Source organism: Rhododendron vialii, chromosome 12a, assembly GCF_030253575.1.
Source record: "Rhododendron vialii isolate Sample 1 chromosome 12a, ASM3025357v1".
Classification (NCBI taxonomy): domain Eukaryota; kingdom Viridiplantae; phylum Streptophyta; class Magnoliopsida; order Ericales; family Ericaceae; genus Rhododendron; species Rhododendron vialii.
Genome location: NC_080568.1, coordinates 14685245 through 14708445, shown reverse-complemented (window position 1 = coordinate 14708445; position 23201 = coordinate 14685245). Strand labels below are relative to the sequence as shown.

At 44.4% G+C, this 23201-nt stretch overlaps 1 protein-coding gene across 1 annotated transcript; it reads left to right on the top strand.

Moving 5' to 3' along the window:
- Positions 1 to 7467: 7467 nt before the first annotated feature.
- Positions 7468 to 9589, top strand: LOC131309482 (uncharacterized). The gene is made up of 5 exons (XM_058336110.1): positions 7468 to 7971; positions 8021 to 8315; positions 8493 to 8792; positions 9006 to 9197; positions 9270 to 9589. Exons 1-5 carry the CDS (start codon positions 7468 to 7470, stop codon positions 9587 to 9589), a joined length of 1611 nt encoding a protein of 536 aa, XP_058192093.1.
- The last annotated feature ends 13612 nt before the right edge of the window (positions 9590 to 23201 follow it).

The window sequence follows — 23201 nt, the reverse complement described above, 5'->3', positions numbered from 1 at the left end:
GAGCTAGTAAGCAGGGATACATTACATTTGGGCTAGATTGCTTGTCTAGTAATGACACAAGCGCTTATTGAAGTGATAGATCGATTCCGATGGAGATCCTAGATGCTGGGGAAAGCCAGGAATGAAACAAGGATGGACAAGTGGCAGGAAGGAGACCCGGAGAGAGCTGACGGGAGTGCAGGGAGTTAACGAAAAGTGGCAGAAAAGACAATTGATAGAGCAGACTTGCAGGTATCGGAGGTTGATCAAGGCAAACATGGGCAGAGCTAGTGAGCAAGGATACACTTGGGTTGGTAGTGACATAGACGCTCACTAGAGCGATGGTTTGCAAAGATGATTGGCAGTGTTCGGAGGCAGTTTGGTTCAATCGAGTTCGAAGTCCTATTATCTGGAGATGCAGTTTGTGATTCGGGCTGCAAGATGAGCTGATCGGATGTGACTTTCGGTCTAACAGATGACGGGCAATCTATACGGCTTGTGGAGCATACAGACAGATGGAGCTGATGTTTGGTAAGGAACAAACAGTATGGGTTTATCGACAATGAATAGGATGAGCAGCAGTTGCGGACGCACAAGGGATAGGCACAGAGTACAAGGAGTCGCAACCTAAGACATACGGATGTGTGTGCCTGGATACGAATCAGGAGGTGTGTGGGATACCGGCCGGGTGATGATTCTATTGCTTGCGGGGGTGTTCATTGGAGCTCCAAACAGGGGGATTGAGATGGAGACGCGACAACGCATCACAAGATTATCTTCCTTCTGGGATTTGGTTACTGGATCTTCTCCAGGATATGTGGCCACATGAGTTGGAGAGATGGAGCCATGGATTGTGTTTGATGATTGGGCACGGTACGTTCAAGGTTCAGCCACGGAAGATCTAGTCTTGCAAGGAGACACTCATTCGAGTAGTGTATCCCTATTTGGGGTACGGATGAGCTCGAGTTTGGTAGTGACATAGCCGCTTGACTAGAGGGGCAGAATGGGATTGGCAGACACAGTTTACAGCATTCAGAGGGTGATGCAGGCGCTCAAGCAACAGAGGAGCGTGGATAGAAATGGACTTTACTGCAGACATCTCGGGTTTGAGCTGTGGAGCATCCAGGTTTGGATGCAAGCACTCCGGTCTGGGGGTGCAAGCACTCGGTTTAGGGGGTGCTGTATATTGGTGGTGAATGCCAATATGAGCCACAGATATCTGGACAAGTTTCAGCCTCCTCGCAGGTGATGTGTGAGATTATCTGGCGAGTGGAGCCTCTAGTGTGAGGTGGGGGTAGCTGTGGTGCTAGAGTGGCAAATTGCAGTCGAACAGTGCTGTGGATTCGACGATTACCCCACTCGGATGTAGGGGGTAATTGTTGGGGTACACCCTTGTGGGTGGGTGACCACAGGGGATAAAACCCATGGGTCTCTTTCTCTTTTGTATTGACTGCCTTAGAGGCAGTGTGTGTGCCAAACGTGAGAGAGAGAGAGAGAGAGAGTAAAGAGTGAGCCAGATTGTGGCTCCCCCGTTGGTGGGAGCAGTGCTCCTCGGAGATGCTTGGATACTTCGTCGGAGAGCCACTTGAGTGAGGGAGAGAGAGAGGAGTGGGGAAGCCGGATTGTGGCTATCCCGGTGAGGTTTTTCATACTTGTATATGTGATTTATACATAGTAGAGTTTTCCTCGGATATCTCTCGTTTGTGCTTGGTTTATTTTCGTGCTTGTGCTTAGAGGTGTGGATCGGGGTCGGTCACGACCCCCCCAAACAGATTTGACGTTACTTTTTAGGAGAAATTTCAACTTCAGAATGTTCAGTATGTTCGAAAAGCAATATTTCAGTAGCTTAATAGAATGTATAGGCAATGGCGTCATAGGCTTTACAAAGAACGTTTTTTGCCCCAGGAGACTAAGGAGAATCCGTTAGCTACGTTACAACACCAGCCTGCTGATTTAAAACCTAAAGATTGGGAGTACCTTTGTCATTATTTTGCCTCGAAGGACTATAAGGTTAGTGTTATAGTAAAGAAGATTATGATCCATTGTTCTTCATAATTAGGCTTAGCATTGAAACAATGAAATCAAGTGAATTTTATTTCTATTACCAGTAATATTTTCCTTTGATTGCAGGCTATAAGCACTAGAAACTAGGGAAGTCGAAAAAGTCAAAAGGTCTTTATTTATAATACTGTAAGATATATTTTGTTCTTTTTTTACCTTCTCTACATAAAATGCACATACAACTTTCAGCATACTCATCAAATTATGTAAGGTACTGGAAAGATGATGGACTAAATTGAACTGTGGCGCAAAACTCACTTCAGTAAAAAGAAAAAGGCTTGGGTTGATAAACGCTCCAAAGAACTTTATGTAAGATCACTTGTTCTTCATTGTTCTTGAATAATTTTTTGTATGAAATTGGGGTCATAAACAAAAAAATGAATCATTTTTGTAATTCTGTATAGGACCAAATGATAGAGCTCCGTGCTAAATCACTAGAAGAAGGTGCTGCCCCCATGGATGATAACAGGGCCGGCTCTAGGTTAAGGCCCAAGAGGCCGGCGCCTTAAGCCCCCCAAGAATGTGTAAAAACTAGGGCCTCCTATTATTTTGGGTATCCATTATATATGTCCAATATTTTTGGGTATAGCAACACTAAAGGCCCATTTTAATACCCAAACCACCTATTTTACACTTAAGAGACATAGGCCCAATAGTTGGGCCCAACTTGACTTGCTCAATCAAAGGAAACAAAAAAGGAAAAGAAAATGCAGATGCAGCTGTCTTCATGCAGAGCCCCTTGGAAAATGATCCCATGTGGTGGGTTCCTATATAAGTTTTATGCATATTCTATCCTTAACAGCTCTAATCTCGTGAACACACAATAAAATGGAAGAAGATAAATTAGAGATCAAAGAAGAGAAAACAGGATCAGAAATTAGTATTTGTATGGGTTTTTTCCTTGTCGATTACATGCATTTGGCTTTGAAAAAATCATTTAACTACTTGTTATAATATTGTCGTAAATGTTTTTAAGGGCCTCATTATCTAAGTCCGTCTTAGGCCCCCAAAATCTCAGAGCCGGCCCTGAATGATAAGGAGGTTTGTGTGAAAATGTCAAAGAAAAGATCAGGGTTTGTGCGTGGTTTAGGGCCTGGTCTTAAACCCTCATCATCATCATTTGAGAAAACTTCAAGTGTTGAGCTTAAGGAGGCTTTAAGGAGGCACGATGAGGCTGAAAGTGTAGTAGACCGAATCTAATGGTCCGAGCTCATTGGGGAGCGGGGCAAGATCAAGCTCGGCTATCGTCTTAATGACGGCACGACAGCTTAATGAGGCTCGGCGACCGTCTTGAAGAAGTACGCTTTCAGCCTCGGCCACCTTTGAGGAGTCTCTTCAGGTTCGGCCACCCTTTATGAGGCGGTTCAGTTGGACTTCCCCCTTGTGTTGTCCGCCAAGGTCGGCGAGATCTGAGTTCAGCCACCCGCTGAGTCACGTGCTCTCTCACGTGACGAAGCGGTAATATCAAGGGATAACGACGAAAGCACATGGGGGCTGCCAGCTCACGCACGAAGACGGTTATCAAATCTGCTCAATGACGTCAAGGCGACGTCACCTAACCCGTGCAAAGCACACGCCCGTGCTTGGAGAGCAAGCTAGGAAGGCTCTATAAATACTGAAGGAAAACCCCTGAAAGGTACACACACTACGCTATCTAAAAACCCTAGTCCCTTACTTAATTCTCTGCACATTCTCATCCTCTCGCCGGAGGGCCTTGCCGGGCAACCCCGGCTAGGTCTTAGTCGTGCGTTCACTGTGCAGGATTTAGCAAGAAGGCTAGGAAACCCACAAACCATCGGAGGAGGATCCCAGATCAAGGGACCACAGGCCACACAATTGGTGAACCCGACGTGAACTTAAACTTCTGATCCAAACGGCTCGAACCTCCTTTAATCCACCCTCCTCCTCTCAACAACCACCACAACTTTAATCACCATGAGCAGAGACCTAACGGACGTCACCGTCTCAGGGGTCAAAGACGCCAATGGAAACACAATCCTTCCACTATTTTCAAAGAGGCACATGTCCATTTCACTCCCCTCCCAGTTCCGGCCTCTCCCCAACGGCGGACGACGTAACAACGGCCTACATCCGCTTGTTACAGCATCGCGACGAAGATAGGGACAATGAGCTGGCAGCTCTGAGGGCGGAAGTTGCCAAATGAAACAACAGATACAACGAGACACCATTCCTGCTACATCTAGATCCGCGAGCGGCAGAAGCGGGAGGCAACGAAAGCAAACACCACCCCCACCACCACCACAAGAACGTCCTCACGAAATCAACCACCGCGGCTCCGTCAAAGACCGCCTTGGCATCCCGCCAGACCTAGGTGATGTAAGGGAAATCATACTTTACAAGCGACCTGCAACATCCGGAACACACCGCTCAAAGAGCTACCATGATCGAACCAATACTAGGGACACTGAGTCGTTTACAAGCACATAGTCGACTGGTCGTGCAGAGTTCTCTCGCACAACGGTTTCCCACCATAGCCGAGATTCCGTGGAGACCAGACACCATGTATCTGACCGTCTCAGGGAAATCCCTGCAGATAATTTCGACAATAACAACCAGGCTCGACGGAACGAAAAAGGCGTGCGTATTGAAGAGCCGAACAACGAAACCAAATCCCGTAGGGACGGAGGAAAGTCTGTTGACGGACCTCACCGAGCGACAGCAGATTTACGAGACAAGCTCTGGCATCGAAACCATGAAAAGTCCCCGGACAGAGACTGTCAGAGAATGAAGACGGATGGGCACGGCAAGCCACCGCGTCCTGGCTTTGAGCGGCAGCTGAAGGACCTCAGCGTTTCTCCCTTCACGCCCCACATAATCAACACGACGGCCGAACCCAACTTCCACCTACCGAAGTTTACAAAGTTCGATCCTACCACTTGCGAAGCTTACACCCACCTGATTCACTTCCATCAAACCATTGAGCTATGCACCACAAAGGACGAAATCAAATGCAAAGCATTCTCGTCCAGCCTCGGCTCCCTTGGACTCCAGTGGTTCAACAAATTGCCCGCTGGATCCATACGGAACCTAGCCGACCTTGAACACGCTTTCAACACCCGCTTTATCACAAGCAATAGGACCGCCAAGGAGCCCGAGTCATTGTTTCAAATGCGGAAACTCCCATCTGAAACTCTTTGACAGTACGCCGACCGATATTGGCAACTGTTCAACGAAATTCCTAGAATCGACGAGTACTGGGCCGCAAGAACCTTCAAAAATGGCTTGGAAACTAACAGCAAGATTTTGGATGAACTTGCTATTCGCCCACCCCATGGCATGGGCGAGTTGATGCGCATTGTGGAACGGTTCTGCGCTCTTGAAGAATTTTACGCGGACCGTGCGACTCAAGGGCTAACGAACTCAACTACAAGCTTCCCAACGGTCACACCTCAGCTGCCAGCACCAGTCACAATGCAGCAGCCTAAGCCAAATAAACTTGTCCACAACATCAAGGAAGGAAAGAAGCACCAACCGAAGGTACATGACTATGTGGCCGAGACCACATACTTCAAAGAACCCATCTGGTCTTTTTTGAAAGAAATCATGAGGCAACCGTGGTTCGAATGGCCAACAGGAAAGCTGGGCACAAACACTGGCCAAGCAGATCAGAACCCATGAAAGAAATTCTCATACCACAATGAGCTCGGTCATTACACAACCGCATGCGTACCACACAAAGCACTATTGGAGCGTCTGGCAGCACAAGGCCATCTCGATCAGTACATTGATCAAACCAAAACACCCACCTGTCCACCTGCTTGCAATCCCAACCCAAATGAACCGCGACCGACGATACACGTTATTCACGGCCCCGTGACAAAGGAATCTGAATCCAATCTTCGGGCCGACCTCAATCACGCATCCACTTCCAAGTAGGTACTCGCGGTAGTACCTGGATCCAAACGTCCACGACCAGAAGAGTTACCCAAATGGACAATAACTTTTACCTAGCGCGATCTCGAACGTGTGCAAACACCACACTCCGATGCCCTCATCGTAACTGTCCAAATTGAAGTACATGACGTCAAACGCGTTCTAATCAATCAAGGACGCTCGGCGGAGGTCATGTACTATGAATTGTTCAAAAAGTTTGATCTCCCAGAGTCAGCTTTGCAACCCACCGAAGTACCCCTCATCGGATTTAACGGAGCACCCGTTTGGCCACTTGGTTGAATCTTCCAGTCAGTCGTCGTTGGCTCTAAAACATTGAGCGTCGAATTCATCGTCGTCAATGTACCTAGCCCATACAACGCAATTCTTGGCCAAACCTGGCTACACGGCATGCAAGCAATCGCCTCAACCTACCACCAGGTCGTTCGCTTCATCGGCATCAATGGGAGACAGGAAGATCTACGTGGTGACCAAATAGCCTCCAAAAAGTGCTACGTCTCAGCCGTCCACAATTCCACCAAAGCCAAGCAAGTGCAATGGGTCGAAGTTCCAGACATTGCCGTGATCGATGATGTCGGCCAGCAAGCTGAAGACAAAGCGGAAGAAGACCTCGTCCAGATGCCCATCAACGAGGATGGCTCGCGATTCTTCTTAATCAGCTCTTCCATCAGCGAGGCCGATCACGAAGAAATGTTCCAATACCTCAAGAAAAACATAAAAGTTTTTGCTTGGACCCCCAACGAGATGCCGGGTGTCGATCCCGATTTCATCAGTCACTCTCTCAACATCAAGAAAGATGCCAAGCCTGTCATCCAGAAAACGCGGCGTTCTGCAGCCGAACATGCTGACGCCGTCGTTGAAGAAGTCAAACGTTTGCTGGAGGTCAACGCCATCCAAGAAGTACAATACCCAACATGGTTGTCCAACACAGTGGTCGTTAAGAAGAAAAACGGCAAATGGCGAGTTTGCGTGGATTATACCAATCTCTACGAAGCTTGTCCAAAGGATTGGTTCCCACTCCCGAAGATTGATCAACTTGTGGACGCAACGGCAGGCCATGCTCAGCTAAGCTTCCTTGATGCCTACCGTGGCTTCCACCAAATTGCCATGGACCCCGATGACATGGAGAAAACTGCTTTTATCACACCATATGGCATCTTTTGCTACCGCGTCATGCCCTTTGGGCTCAAGAATTCAAGTGCAACATTCAACAGAGCAATATTCAACACGTTGCAAGAACAAATCGGCCACTCCGTGGAAGCTTACATTTATGACCTCGTTGTCAAAAGCAAGAAGGAATCCAACCACCTGCAAGACTTGGCGGAAGTCTTCGAAATCCTTAAACTACACAAGCTAAGACTAAGCCTTGAAAAGTACGCATTCGGCGTAAGCGCTGGAAAATTCCTTAGACACCTGGTCACCCAACGTGGTATTGAGGCCGACCCAAACCAGTTAAAGGCCATCATAGACCTGCGCCCACCAAGGACAATCAAGTAATTACAAAGGCTAACTTGGATGGCCGCAGCTCTAAACCGATTCATTAGCAAGTCCTCAGACAAGTGCCACGCATTCTTCCATGCCTTGAAAGGAAAAAGTCGACGCAGCTTTGAGTGGACCTCGGATTGTAACTCCGCCTTGGCTGAACTCAAAGAATACTTAAACTCGACCCCGCTATTAGTAAAACCCAAGGAGTTCGAAACTTTGTATCTCTATCTCGCCATTTCCACCCACGCAACCAGTTCTGCACTTGTGCGGCGGGATGGCACAGATGACATGCCGATCTATTTCACAAGCAAGACACTCCTTCCAGCTCAAACACGTTACCTACCCCTTGAAAAGTTAGCCCTTGCTCTTGTTTCGGCAGCTAGGAAACTCCTGCCCTACTTCCAATCACACCCCATCGTCGTCTTAACAGAGCACCCCCTCAAGAGCCTTTTTCGGAAGGCTGATCTATCCAACAGGGTCTTCAAGTGGGCAGTAGAGCTAGCAAACTTTGACATTCATTTTGAGCCACGAACGGCAATCAAAGGGTAGGTTCTTGCTGACTTCATTGCTGAGCTTACTCCAGAAGATACAGAACTTCTCAACACACCCATCCCAACACAAAACAATCGCCGAGCATCAAGTGTCGCCGAAACCTTGGCATCTTTTCCAAGGGGACACCTGGCGCCTACATGTTGACGGTGCATCTAACAGCAACGGAGCAGGGGTCGGGGTCGTCCTAGTCTCCACTTGTGGAACACTACATGAAAGTGCTATCAGCATCGAATTTCTCGCCACCAATAATGAAGCCGAATATGAAGCCCTCATCGCTGGCTTACGCTCTGCAGTTGTGATGGAAATCTCTGATCTTGTCGTTTACTGTGACTCCCAACTCATAGTTAACCAAGTACTTGGGGACTACGAGGCTCGGGATCCACGGATATCAAAATACCAGGCAACCGTAGCCGAACTCATCACCCACTTCCACAATTTCAAAATTGAACAGATCAACCGCTAACACAATGCGCATGCGGACGCACTCGCTTGCCTTGCCTCAGCTTCTAAAGCCTCCGAATTCAAGACAATCAGCTTCGGCAGCATTGACCATCCAAGCTTTGACACAACTCCTGAAATACTCAACGTTGAACTCGGTCCAAGCTGGATGGACGAGATCATTGCATTTCTCAAGCATGACACTTTACCAGCAGACAAGAAGGAAGCTTACCGCATCAAGAACAAAGCCGCTTACTACTGGCTCTCTGAAAGTGACCAACTCTACAAGAAATCTTTCTCGGGCCCTTATCTCCTCGTTGTCCACCCAACCCAGGTACCGGATATTCTCACCGAGCTTCACTCTGGTAGCTGTGGTTGCCACTCTGGCGGCCGCTCACTCTGCCAACGGGCACTAAGTCAAGGATATTTTTGGAAAAACATGAAGAAAGACTGCGAAGAAGTTGTCCACAAGTGCCGACCGTGCCAACTTTTTTCACCTGTCCCAAAATAGCCGGCCCAGAATCTATCTCCCATCACAAGTCCTTGGCCCTTTGCCCAATGGGGGCTTGACATTGTAGGCAAGCTCCCAACAACACCAGGTGGCTTCAAATTCTTGATCACCGCAACGGACTACTTCTCCAAATGGGTTGAGGCCGAACCTCTTGTCACAACCACCAAAGTCGACGTTCGAAGATTCGTCTGGAGGAACATTGTGACCAGGTTCGGCGTCCCTTACGCCATCGTGTCAGACAACGGAAGCCAATTCGTGGGCAAGGACCTCTTCAGCCTCTGCGCTGAATTTGGGATACGCTTCTTCAACTCTACTCCAGCTTACCCCCAAGGAAATGGCCAAGCTGAGGCAACAAACAAGACCGTCAGTGCTGGGATCAAACGTCGGCTAAACTCCAAAAGAGGAAAATGGGCTGAGGAACTGCCATGTGTCCTTTGGGCTTACCGTACTACCCCGAGGCGCTCAACAGGCCAAACTCCCTTTTCAATGGTGTTCGGCATGGAGGCCGTAATCCCACTAGAGTCTAGGTTCCCAACTCTAAGAACAGAGAACTTCGATCCAAAGACTAATGACGAAGCCGTGGAACAAGAACTGATTTTAGTAGATGAAAAGCGCGACGACGCTCGGCTTAGGCTCGCCAAATACCAATAGCAAGTAGCAAGAGGATACAACTGAAGCGTTCGAACCAAAACCTTCAAGCCAGACGACTTGGTTTGGCGAAAGGTGGTACAAGCCAATAAAAAGCAGAAATTCAAGCCCAACTGGGAGGGTCCCTTTCGTGTTGTCAAAATTGCAGGCAAAGGCGCTTACGTACTCGAGGACATGACTGGGAAAGTCCTTACCAACAGTGCGCCTCATGTTCGACCACTATCTATCCTGTTTTTTATTATCTCCTTAAGCTTTTTTGTGGCAGAATTGGCTTCGGCCACTACAATGTCAATCTCTTTATGATTGGCTTCGGCCAAAATCTTTACATTCAACTTGTATTCACGTTTCCCAAGTAAAAGAAGTATCTTGTTTGGCAATCGATGTCTTCTACAAATTTTTACTTGTCTTCCTTACTATAACACTACACTCGGAATACTCCGCCAACCCCAAACGTTGACTTCGGTCACACCCACAAACGGCTTTTATGCCCCTGCTTCGGCCACTATAACTGTCCAAAGAAGGAAAAACCGGACATATGGTCCACCAAGCCTAAGACACACATTACGGATGGAATTTAGGCTTCGGTTCGGCTAGGCAAGACAGTAAGGTCGGCCAACGCCCGGTTATACTCACGCTTTGGTGAGCAAACCACCCACAAACATTCAATCTCAAACCAGGAGTTGGGAGATTGGCCGAACCCCAACCATACAAAGGGGCACCAAGCGACTTTTTTGTTGCCAACATTGGTATAGTCCACAAAACTTGAAAAATGGACGCGAAAAAAGCCAAGCTCGGCAACATATCAACAAGACTTATCCACTGTACTTTGGTCAAGGCTCGGCAACCATACGACAGCAAATTAAGCAACTTCCACTTCGGCCCATGACCAACTTCTTAGCCGAATCCAGACCAAAGTGGGGGCTACGGATAGCTACCATTCAAACAAAAAAGCATGATGACAAATTTGAATAAGGCATGAGAACAATCAACCAAGTTCGACAAAATTGAAACATTGCAAATGTAAAGCAAAGCCATTCATTTGAAGTAAAATAGGCATTGCAAAACCCCCTAAGCTGAGAGGTACGGCATGGTAAATCGTACGTGCCGACCCCCCTTAAACTATTACATCTGGCACGGCAAAATCCAAGCTCAGATCCGTCCAGTCCAACAAAAATTTAGAATTCGAAACAAAGAAATCAACAAACAAAAAGGGAAAAAGGGAATCCTCTCAAACTTGAGCAGCATCCTCAGCAGCGTCAGCTCCAACCTCGGCATTTTTATCAACACTTACTGGTTCCTAATCAGCCTCCCCAGTCACCTTCTCAGCACCTTCGTCAACCCTCTCATTCCCGACCTCGCCAGCACCCTGCATGGTGGCCACATCTCCACCCTCGGCATCATCCCCAGAAACATCTTCAATATCTTCTTCACTCTCGAGAAACTCCTCGGGTGGAAGTGGTGCACACTCCTCGTCTGTGTATGGTAGGACAAGTTCGGGAACAACAGCTGCTGGAATTGACTTGTACACATTTGAATCAGGTTCCAATTGAAGAGCGTTGGCAGCGGCCGCCACGCCATCCCTATAACCTCTCCGATACGCCACAGGCACCCTCGCCTCAACCTCGTCATTAACCATCTTCCGGGCATCCCGCATATACTCGGCCCCACCTCGGTCAAATTCGGCTTGATAGGCCTTCTAGTCAACTTCTTTCATCTTCCTCTTTTCCCTCCTCAAAACCTTCCCAAGCTCGCATTCGGATTTCTTCGATTTCGCCTCGGCCTCATCGTTTTTTCTCTCCAGCTCGGCCACCCGTGCTTTCGCCGCCTTCAAACTAGTCTTTAATAACTTCACTTTCTCGCGTTCGACCTTGAGATCATCACGGTAACGAGACCTCTCGGCGAGGACTAGCTTGGCCTTAGTTGAAGCCTAGAGCATAGCCTGCCCAGCCTGCCAAGTAAAAGAAGATAAGCACAAATGCCAAGATACAAATTCAGATTCGGGAACTAACACAAGGAGAATGTTTCAAATAAGTCAGGGTCGGATGAACCTAGACAAGATAAGCCTGGCGTGCACCAGGTTCGACTGCAGGTCCTCTGGAACTTTTTGCATATCACGTGGTAGAGCCAGTCCATGAAGCATTGTAACAGCCAGCCCCGACTCCATCTTGACAGAATCCTCCACTGTAACGACCCTACCTTCGGCCAGAATGAAGGATGGAGCAAACTCCTGAACGTTTGGGCCAGCCGAACCTCCGGACTTTTGCGGCCCCTTCGAGCCACTTGCACAAGATGTCTCAGTCTTGTCCTTCTCACTTGGAAGTGGAGTCGGCGGCTTGGTTGGGAAAAAGTCGTGGGTAACTTTTTGCCTCTTTTCAGCAGGCTCGGTCACATTGGTCCTTTTTTGTCGAACAGCAGCGCCGTCCCTAATATTTACACGGACCACGTTCCTTCTTCCCATTTCTCCCGTGAGATCAGGTATGAGGGTTTGAAGAGGGATGTCTATGCCGGGAAACTCGGCCTGCTGACTCTCTTGGAACCAGAATTCGGTTGTCTTCCTAAAAGTCGAAAACTTCACCCTCGGCTCTTTTCCCTTCTTGATTCCCCCCTGTCGACTCTTCCCTGCCGCGTGTTCGCCCTTCTTTTTACTTTCGACTTTTTGGCTCGACACTCCCTCTTTCCCTTTCTTTCTCAACTTTCCCTTATACGAGGGAATATATCCCAGCAGGGTCGGCGCGTCTCAGCAAACTTGTGCCTTTAGAATGTCTACATGCTTTTCAACCGCCAAAGATTGCTGTGTCTTGGTGATTGACCGGTGATCTACGAGTAAAACCGGCAATCAGTTCCAGTAAAACCAGATGTTAGAAAAGATGGCCTTTACCAAATAAAAGAGAATGGCGAACTACCTCGAAAATCTTTTATCTTCGGCACAGCGTACCTACGAAGGGACTGGTCGTCGAACTCAAAATTCTCGTTAACTTCAACATAGAAATTAGCCCACTTGTCGGTGTCAGGCAACCCATCTATCAGGGGCTCCTTATCCCTACGCGTCAACAAGTATCGACGCTCGGTCTGACCATGTCTCGACATGATGTACGTGTGAAAGAGATCGGTGATCGTAAATTCTAGATCGTGGAGCTCCTTCAGTTTGATTACAGACATCACTATTCTAAAGCTGTTGATGGCAAAATAATGGGGGACGAGGCTGAACCGAGCCAGAAGTTCCCTCAAAAATGGATGAAAAGGGAATAGCAGCCCAGCCTTGCATATAGCCATCAAAGGCACGGTGATATGTTCGGGACGATGCTCTCTCTTGTTTCTTATCCTATTGCTAGCAACTTGGCTAACAACAACGTCGTCGGGGATATTGTACTCTCGGCAAAAATTCTGGTACTCGCCAGGCTCCCTGTTAAAGAAATGGGCGTAGGGGCAAACCTGACCCCTCTCATAGAGGTCGGCGATCTCTCGATTTTCAGATTGTGATTCGCTATGACAAGATCGCGTAGAGGGGGTGGCTTCGGCTTGAGAATTGAGTCTAGACTCGGCCTCTGGCCCGAGCTAGGGCTCGGTTTCAGAATAGTTTGACGGTGTGAATGAGATTTCAGGATCAGTATTGAACTCTTCCCCGCCGTACTCGTAATCACGTTCGGCGTTTGAGTCACCAGTATCTACCGACATATTTGAAGTGATCGAAGAGATCTGGCGTCGGCTTCGATGCCTTTCCAAGTACTCTCGGATTATCAAATCTCCAGAGTCGTCCCCTGAGCTTTCAGAGTTGGAAGAAATAACTATAACCGGGTGAGCCAGACCTATTAGCACAAACAAAAAAAGAAAGAAAAGAAGAAGTGAGAAATCTTATCGTCGGCAAAGGACGAGAATCCTCCTACGCTCAGCTACCCTATTGGCCCACCCATATTGTACCTTATAGACTCAAGTTCGGCAAGTACTGATGTCTTGGTTTTGAGGCTCGGTTGGCAGACTCAGCGTCGGACAAAAGCCAACTTACACCTTGGCTGGGGCTCGGAAGAACAGGTTGAAGATGAAGATGAATAGACTGTTCATCCCCAACAACGTACTGTTCATATAGAACAAAAAGCCCCTAAAAAATCCCAATAAACGAAGAAGAAAATGCATAAAAACTGCAGAAACTAAAGGAGCAACAAGAATCGAAGCATACCTAAAGTTTTCTGGATGATCTGAAGGTGGTTCGAGGAAAAATCTATGCTGGAAGATGAACGGGCGGAGGTTAAAGCTCTGCAATGGAGGTTTAGAGAGAGAAACGTTTGTGACATTTTCTCTCTCCTCTCACCCTTCTTTATATAAGGGAGGGTTAGGGTTTCAAAACTCCCGCTCAGTGCTGCATAGCCGAACTGACAACCAATCAACACTCGACACGTGGCGATGATGTGATGGCCTTACAGGCTTTCAAGCGTGCCAGCCGTCCCCCCCATCAACCGTACTGAACCACGGAACGACACCTGGTGACCCTCTATTGGAACTTGTCCATGACGGCTGCTAGGGAGACGATCTGGGCCCGGCCAAATTTCTACCCACCATTGTGATTCACGTTCGGCCACGATTAGATCCGGTCATGCTCATCTTCAATCTCCACCACGCACTCGGCGTCAGCAAAGATTGAGGGGCTATTGTAGTAGACCGAATCTAATGGTCTGAGCTCATTGGGGAGCGAGGCGAGATCAAGCTCGGCTATCGTCTTAATGACGGCACGACGGCTTAATCAAGCTCGGCTTCCGTCTTGAAGAAGTAGGCTTTCAGCCTCGACCACCTTTGAGGAGTCTCTTCAGGTTCGGCCACCCTTTATGAGGCGGTTCCATTGGACTTCCCCCTAGTGTTGTCCGCCAGGGTCGGCGAGATCTGAGTTCGACCACTCGCTGAGTCACGTGCTCTCTCACGTGACGAAGCGGTTATATCAAGGGATAACGATGAAAGCACATGGGGGCTGCCAGCTCACGCACAAAGACGGTTATCAGATCTCCTCAGTGACGTCAAGGCGACGTCACCTAACCCGTGCAAAGCACACGTCCGTGCTTGGAGAGCAAGCTAGGAAGGCTCTATAAATACTGAAGGAAAAACCCTAAAAGGTACACACACTACGCTATCTAAAAACCCTAGTCCCTTACTTAATTCTCTGCACATTCTCATCCTCTCGCCGGAGGGCCTTGCCGGGCAACCCCGGCTAGGTCTTAGTCATGCGTTCATTATGCAGGATTTAGCGAGAAGGCTAGAAAACCCACAAACCATCGGAGGAGGATCCCAGATCAAGGGACCACGGGCCACACAAAAAGTCAAGCTAGAATGCTAAGGGAAGAAATGGAGATACTCGAAGCTAATCAGGCAGAGATGTATGCTAAGCAAGAAAAGATGACAGCTAGTAACGAACAGACACAAGCGCTAGTTTGGTTGATGATGGATGAACTGCGCTCTAGGGAATCACTCGATACTGTTCTAATCTTTATGTATTTGAGCCTTTTTCCATGTAAAAACAAAATATCAATAACGGAGTCTTGACATCCTAGCCTTGTATAAAGTCAGATTCTTCCCTTCCTGATTCGTGATTGTAATGATTCTCCAATCAACTCATCCTTACTATTTTCTGGATCACCATCGTGTGATAGCTTAATTAGGCTAAGAGGATTTCACCCAGATTTCTCTCATGGACTCGATCATTGTAGTAATTCAGACTCATCAATTAGTTCCAATTCAAAAAATGATTTTGTACAATTGCCGATGGGAAGTAGTTCGGGCAATTCTCAGCCAAAGGTCGTCGGGGCTGATTACGTTCTCAAAGACGTCCCTCGTTTGATCGATTACATTCCCAATCTTCCTGTACTCTCTCTCTCTCTCTCCATGTCTGTGCGTGTGTTAGTTTGGATAATTGTCTATTTTGAGGTTAAAGCTTGACTCTGCTTGAGAGGTTGACTGATACAAGGACAGTGGATACTAGGCCTGTCAATGGACCGGATCCGATCCGAAAAATTCAATCCGGATCCGGATCCGATCCGAAAAATCCGATCCGGATCCGGATCCGAATCTGATAACATCGATCCGATAATCCGATAATCCGAATCCGGTAATTCAATACGGATCGGATCGGATTAAATCCGTTATCAATCCGAATTCGAACTTTATTTTTTAAAAAATAGTACATTTTTTATTTTGAAAAAAAAAATGTTTAAGAAGTTGTATTTTTATTTTTTTTTATTTTTTTCGGAAAATAATTTTTTTTTGAAAAAAAATTTGTATTTTTTTGAAAAAAATATTTTTTTTTGCTAAAATTTTTGAAGGAAAAAAAGTTTTCGGATCGGATTCGGATTTTCGAATCAGATTCAGATTTTTCGGATTCGGATCCGGATTTTTCAGATTCGGATCCAGATTACCACTATCAGATTTTAGTCTTATCAGATCCGGATCGGATTGGGTCTTGTTGGATCCGGATTGGATCCGACCCATTGACGGGCCTAGTGGGTACCTACAATGATATCTTTTTGCTCACTCATGTTGGTCATCTCCTGGACTCCCTTCTCAGGGTACTTAGTTTCCCATAACAATGTGCAGGTTGAGAGGTTGGATTACCGCTACTATTATGATATCCTTTTTATGCAGAAAACTGCTAAATTCTAGAAGACATAGTGGAGGAGCATTCTTGCTTATCTATTTCTTAGGGAGTGAAAACTTCACAGATGTTTGATGGAATTTATGGAAGAATACCGTGGTGGTTTGTCTTTTCCTAGTTGGGTTTTTCGTTGGCCTCTCTATATGTGGTGTTTCAACTGATTGATTTGGAGAAGAACTTGTGGTTTTCTAGGCTAGTAAGTACGCAGTTAGTCTTATGAAGGTTTTTAACTTCTGTATTAAGAAACTGGCATTAAAGGCAATAATGTGTTTCAGTTGTTATCAAAGCGGAAAATTATTCGCTGGATTAAGTTAAGATCCAGGAGATCTACTGCATGAATCGGATTTGCTTTAGTTGAAGTGTTTCATTTCCTTTAAATTTCTGCACTTCTGTTTTTCATAATCCGTGAGTTGATTTTTTCCCTGGGGTTTTTTGTATATGCAAATAGGTTTAAGAATCAGTAAGCAGTAAAAGAAAAAAGAAAAAGTAAGTAAACTTTTTCCAACTTATTTCATTTGTTTATTACGATAGCTAGGAGCCTTCCAACGGTGTTCTTGTTGCAAATGTACATGTCCAATGATAAAAGGACAACACTAAGATCAAATTCCGTGAAGTTCTCTTTCTCTTATGGGATTCATAAGTTGTGATATGTCTGCTTTTGATTATGCAAAAATTTAATGTTCATAGAAAATTTGTCTTTTTTGTATATTGTGCAGACTAATAGAGAAAAGTGTTGGTGGAGAAGCTTTTTGGTTATGCCTAGTCAGACAACTTCAAATGGCAAATGAAGACTTCTATTTTTGGTGTCTTGCCATTGATATTTTTGGGTACTTCATGTAGTTTAAAGAACTTCTTTTGAGAGAGTTAGCCATCCGCAGTGATATAATTAAAAGTCAATTATTGTTAAAGTTAACAATGTTGGTATAAAAAATGTCTCACAATCGTATAATCAAACGTAGCAACATCCTTACATATAATCAAATTTTGGGCTTTGGATAACCAAAATTAGCAATCTTTTTCAATAATCAAAATTTGTGAACCCCACACCACATAAGTTAACTGGTTCCAAAATTTATATACACGCGTATTTCAACTAGAAATTTCTTCTTCTCTTCTTCGCCTGCTCTATATCCTCTTCACTTCAACCACAAACTGTTTCTCTTTCTTTCCCTTCAAAAGTGAAACAATTTCTCGATCATCTACAATTCAACCCATCGTTGCCGGATTAAGGTATTTCACTCTTCTTTCCGATTTCTATTTTATGCTGCGTTCTTATGAACTTAACTTAAATCTGAAAAATTTTTCTTTATTTGATTTTTTTGGCATTTGTTAGTTTTGCCCCAAATTTTTATGTCTTATTGATTCGTCTTGACGAGAGGAATCGGAAAATTAATTTTTTTTTTACTTTTACCCAAGTATTTTGAGAAATAACCACTTTTTAGCACCAAAAAAAATGACCTTTTTGACTAAAAAATGGTTATTCCTTGTTCATTCCTCCCCCTATGGTTGAGTAAATGAAGAACCTTGCAAAAAAAAAAGGAAGAACATTGCATTCTTTTCCAAATTCAAGAACACATCTGATTTTTTTTAGAAGATTAAGAGAGTGGTGGATTTGTGATATTAGTATTGTTAGATAGTCTGCAAGAAAAAGAAGAAAAAAAAAGTTCTCAGTGTTGTTTTGATAGATAACACTAGGAAGAACACCATATGTTCGATATATTTTTGCCAAAAAAAAAACTTAATGGAGGGAAGTGAATGGCGAGAAACAGATGGGGTGAGAGAAAGTGTGTGAAATTGTAGTGGACCTCTTATTTTGGTTATGGACTAAAAGTGATTATTGTGAACCTTAACATTGTTAAGCTTAGCAACATCTTAAATGAATAATCAAAAACTGATGTGTCAACTTTTGATTATCCATTTTTTATTATACCACTGTGGATATGGTTTGCTAGCACTTTTCTTCAATGGAAGATACTTTTGGTCTATTGTAATTAACAAATGTTTGGAAGATGTTTTGAACTCTCTTTCTTATATTGAATGCATGAAAATGGTTAATTTAGATCTTGATCATGTACATAATATCAACATGTATTATGGGAGAAAGGAAAGAGCTTATTGTGACAATCAAAGGTTTGTCACTGATTATGTTACCATTTGCCTTGTAATTTAGTGACAATAAAATGTCGTCACAAAAAAGAATTTATTGGCTTTATATGTTAAATCAATTTTAAGATTAGTGACGAGAAATGTTGTCACTATTGATTTTGTGGTTTGTGACAAACAATTGTTGTTGTCACAAAAAGTAATTTTTCAATTATTCCAGAAATTTACTTTAGTGACATGCAAAATTGTCACAAAAGATATTCAAACACAGTGATAACATTTCGTCTGTCACCAAAGGTGATTGGCTTTTGTGACAACGTTCTATTTATAATCATCGTAGATCTTTAGCAACACACTTTAAGTGACGACACTGTGACAATGTTTTTTCTGTCACTGATTGTTATAGTGACAATTCTTTCACCTTTAGTGACAACTTTTGATCGCCACTAAAATGCGTTTGCCTTGTAGTATGGAAGATGGAAAACTTATTTCGGCCTCATGCTGTAGCTAGATTGTGGAAGATGGAAGATAGAAAATTCACCTCGGCTTTATGCCATAACTAGTGGAAGATGGAAGATGAAAACAATTCAAGCTCCGCGCTTCACTCACTGGCTTCTTGCTGCTATATCTCAAACTGGAGTTCGGCCGTCTCCGGAAGAGGGTCTGGATTCCACCCAATTACATCAATTTCATCAAGCTCATTCGCAATGATAGGCTACCTAATCGAACTCCCCTCAGTCAAAGTAAAGATGGTCATGAAAAGCAAACGACTAACCACTGTGTACAGATTTACACCGAAATTCTGAGGGAGTTCTTTGCAAAAAATTTCCTGGTAGCTCCGCGCTCCTTCAATTACCCTCCGCCAGAAATCCTGACCTGGTTCAGGTACGTTGCACTACAGCTTGTAAAGCCCAAAGGTACGTCTTCTTCCCTTAACCCTCTGCACTTTTTTATTTTCTTTATTGCCCTGAACTACGATTGGTCTGAATTTCTCTTGTTGAATACGTAGGCAGCCTTCCGGCCCGACCATAACTAAAAACATTTTTCAAAAACCCTTGAAATAGTTGTTCGACCAAATTGAGTTGTTTTACGGCTTTGATTTTTACTTGACACACCTCGCGGCCTGTCCAAGTTCAATCAAAGGGGGCATCTGTAAACACCCCAATTTGGTCTAACGATTATTTCAAGTCCCACATTGAGGATCATCCCGATGATGAATGGATAATGTGATTGGTAATTGACTTCTCGTAAACCTGAGAATTTTGGTGAATACTTTTAGCCACTTAAAGAACTCAATTCAGAGCCAAACAGTCTCTCAGACAGAAATATAGCATCCTGGAAAAATACATCTGTCGGTCGCACGATCTATCTCACGGCCCCCACTTCTTTCTTTCACCCGTGGAATATGGTGTTTGAAATTCTCTCAGAGAGATTGATTCCTCGCCCTTGAGATGCATTCCTCGGCCACCAGATCGTCTTTTTCCAGAATTCTAGAATGTTCTGTCTTCGTTTGATCGAACGCACAAACCAGAGCAGGCATTCTCCGATTCTTCAGGGCTACAAAAAGATATCCATGCAGAGATCTTGTAACCCTATACTACCTTATTGATTCACGTCATTTGATTGGTCGGAGTGAGTCATCCCATGCCTATATAAAGAGGCACTTAGGGTTCCGAAATACACAATTCAATACACCTTCTCTAGCCATGATACTCTACAGAAATCATCTCCCAAACTCTCTCTACAAAAGCCCTAACCTTTCATAGGCAGCCGCAATCCGACGATCAAACCCCAAAGTACAAACCCTAACCCTAGGGTTCCGAGAAGCAATTCAATCAATCTCCTCCAATTCAAAGCAATCAAGCTACTGAGGGATCAAGGTGGTGAGGCCCAGGGGTCTATGATTCGATTTATTTTATGTTTCCATGATTTAATCATAGTTTTATGACTAACTGTTCGTATTCTGGTGTGAGAAAGAATATTGGCTGGGACATCGTTCCCGCGGTCGGTATATATATCAACCCAACGGGATTCCACGGTCATGGAATCCATTCGTTAGGACAGCTTGTCACTTCTCGTTTATTCTAATGCATGTTTTATTTATTGTCCTGGCTCACCATATTAACTGTTTAAAGGCTAAAATCAAATTACTTGTTTAGAATTAAATAAAGCAAACGCTAATTGTATGTTGAATAATTATGGGCCGATCTCTCGACCGGGCAAAGAGGGATGCCTAACACCTTCCTCTCATTGTACTTTTGGCTCCCGCACCCAGAATTTGTCTTGTTTTCTTAGTTTTAATAAACTAAGTGGCGACTCTTTAGTATAGGTTGTCATCAGGTTGAGATGTTCTTAGCCATGGGAATATCCTTGATTTCAACAAGTTGGAAGGTAAACAAGTGTTAGAGGATATCTGTACGGCGATGCCCCTTTCGGGAGGTGTCTACAATTACACCATACGTATTGAGCTAGAAAATTGTAAAAAATTACATAAAATAAATAGAAAAAAAAAACTTATTTTCCAAATTATTTTTGTCTTTGATAATTTTGTTTAGCTTTTAGACGAATTTTATCTTTACTCTTTATATTCCTCTCATCAATGCCAAACTAAAAAGTAAACAAAACTAATAAAAAATTAACAAAGATAAAAATAAATTCAAACAACTCATTCAAACCGCACGATCACTTAAATTGATCGATTTGGTAGTGTTTTAGAACATTTGGTATTAATTTGTGAGTTTAAGTTTATTTAGTTTAGTTAGTTGTATATGAGTTGTTTTGATTAAAATGCCACAATGACATTTAACATTTTATCTCCTACAAAGTCTCTCTCTCTCTCTCTCTCTCTCTCTCTCTCTGGTCGAGAAAGGAGTTAACTAGATTACGAAATAATAAGTCTGGGTATTTAACTCGTATAAAGTCTTCATGCAATTAAAATAACATAAATGAATGAAGGAACAATGAAAAAAGACTAAAAATCAAAAGACTTGATAAGAGCTTTCTTCGTTAGAGGTCTGCCCGTTTGTTTGTTTCCCTGAACTCATGCTTAATTGCCACCATCAAAAACCCCGCCAATAGCATAAATGAGTTTTACACAATGGATGTGAATTTGTGTTGTTTTGATCCTCCAACAGTTTGATAATGGAATTGGCATCCACACTGACTTCAGTGTTAGACCAGTTATGATTCTTGGCTATCGTAAGCCCCTCTTAAACCCCACAATTCTGCTGTGGTGACTGTGGTCACAATAATTTTGTTTGGTGTGATTTTGAAAAGAGTAAAAAATCTAGGGGTTTTCCGGGAAAATATACCCTACAATAAAAGAGAGGCAACATAAATGTTGAATAATAAACATCAATTGTTGAATGAGTTGTGTCAAGTTTGTATTGAAAACACATAACGAGTTCGGAGAGCGAGTTCGCTAAATATATTCAATGCCGTGAGACAATATTGAGCACAAATTCGAACCACATATATTGGTATTAGGTCCACCCAAAATGTGTAAACATGCCATTAATGTGTGACTCAGATTCACATTCAAAACTGCCAAAAGGAACATTGAATAATTTCTCGTGAGTCCACGGTCCACCTAAAACATACAGAAACTCTCAACTTCAAACCACCATCATCAGTACCGCTCGCAATTTTCCATTTAATCAGTTGTTGGTTTCTCCCCGTCATCTCTACGTGTTCATTTATTTATGCTTTCTACTTGTTTCCCACCTCTCTCTCTCTCTCTCTCTCTCTCTCTCTCTCTCTACATATATACGTGGGTGGTGTGCTATCCACAAGAAAAAGAAAATCCTATATGGCAGGTAATGATATGATTACTCTTCAGATTCGACCCCTCCTCCCTTTGTCTCTGTTTCTTCAATTCTAAGTTTGATCAGGAAGGGAAATCGAATAGTTGAGAAATGGTTTCGGTAGCTGTAGAAACAGAGTGTGGAAATGAGGAGGCGCAAGTCAGCAGCAGCTACGAAAACACAGAGATAGAGCGAAGCAAAGTGGGAATCATGAGAGCCCTTGTCGAAAGAGAAGACCCCTCCGCAAAGGTAACCAACCATCTTCACTTCTCTTCTCTCATCCTCGTTTTGTTTTCTCTCTGACCTTGTAGTGTTTTATATTTTGATTTGTTTATATGCGAATTTAATTTCTGTTGTCGTGCTTTGAAACTTTAGCAGGGTCAAGGCCGATAATCAATACCAGTCCTGGCTCTAAAGCTGACAAGGTTTCAAAAATCGTTTCTGACTAGAATTAGCGTGCGCCGGTCACAAGCACGCATATGTCAGTCCTTGGCAGTACGTGCAGATCTTGCGTGGGGATTGGGACCTGTTTAGGACGAACCCGCATGCGTAGGTTCAGGACCCACGTGCGCATGTTCAAACCCGCGTGCCCCCACTTTTGGACTAGCGTGCAAATCCAGCGTGGGGTCAGGATCTCTATTTTATGCTTTATTTTTTGTCTCTTCATCACTGTGAGCATGCCTAATAACCAATTTACTACTTTTCCATGTTATAACTGCTAGTTACCTTTTCACTACTCATTTCTGTTCATATGGAATACCCCTGGGGTCCTTCTAATCATGTCTCAGAACCCAAAAAGTGCAAAGCCAAGCATTGACCAAAGGGTTACAACCTGCGTGCTGTAGTGGTTTACCTGCGCACGCAGGTCACGCGGGTCATCCCGAGCCCAGTGGCTGGCCATTGCATGGTAACTAGGTCTTGTCCTCTGTTTTTATCCCCCACACTGTTTATGGGGTGTTATGTTCATTTTGAGGCTCTAAGCCCATTTAAACTATCTATAATTGTATATAAACTGCTATATAAACTACTTGGTTTATCCTGAGTGTGCACTGGTCATTTCTAGAGCCTAGAGGGTTGA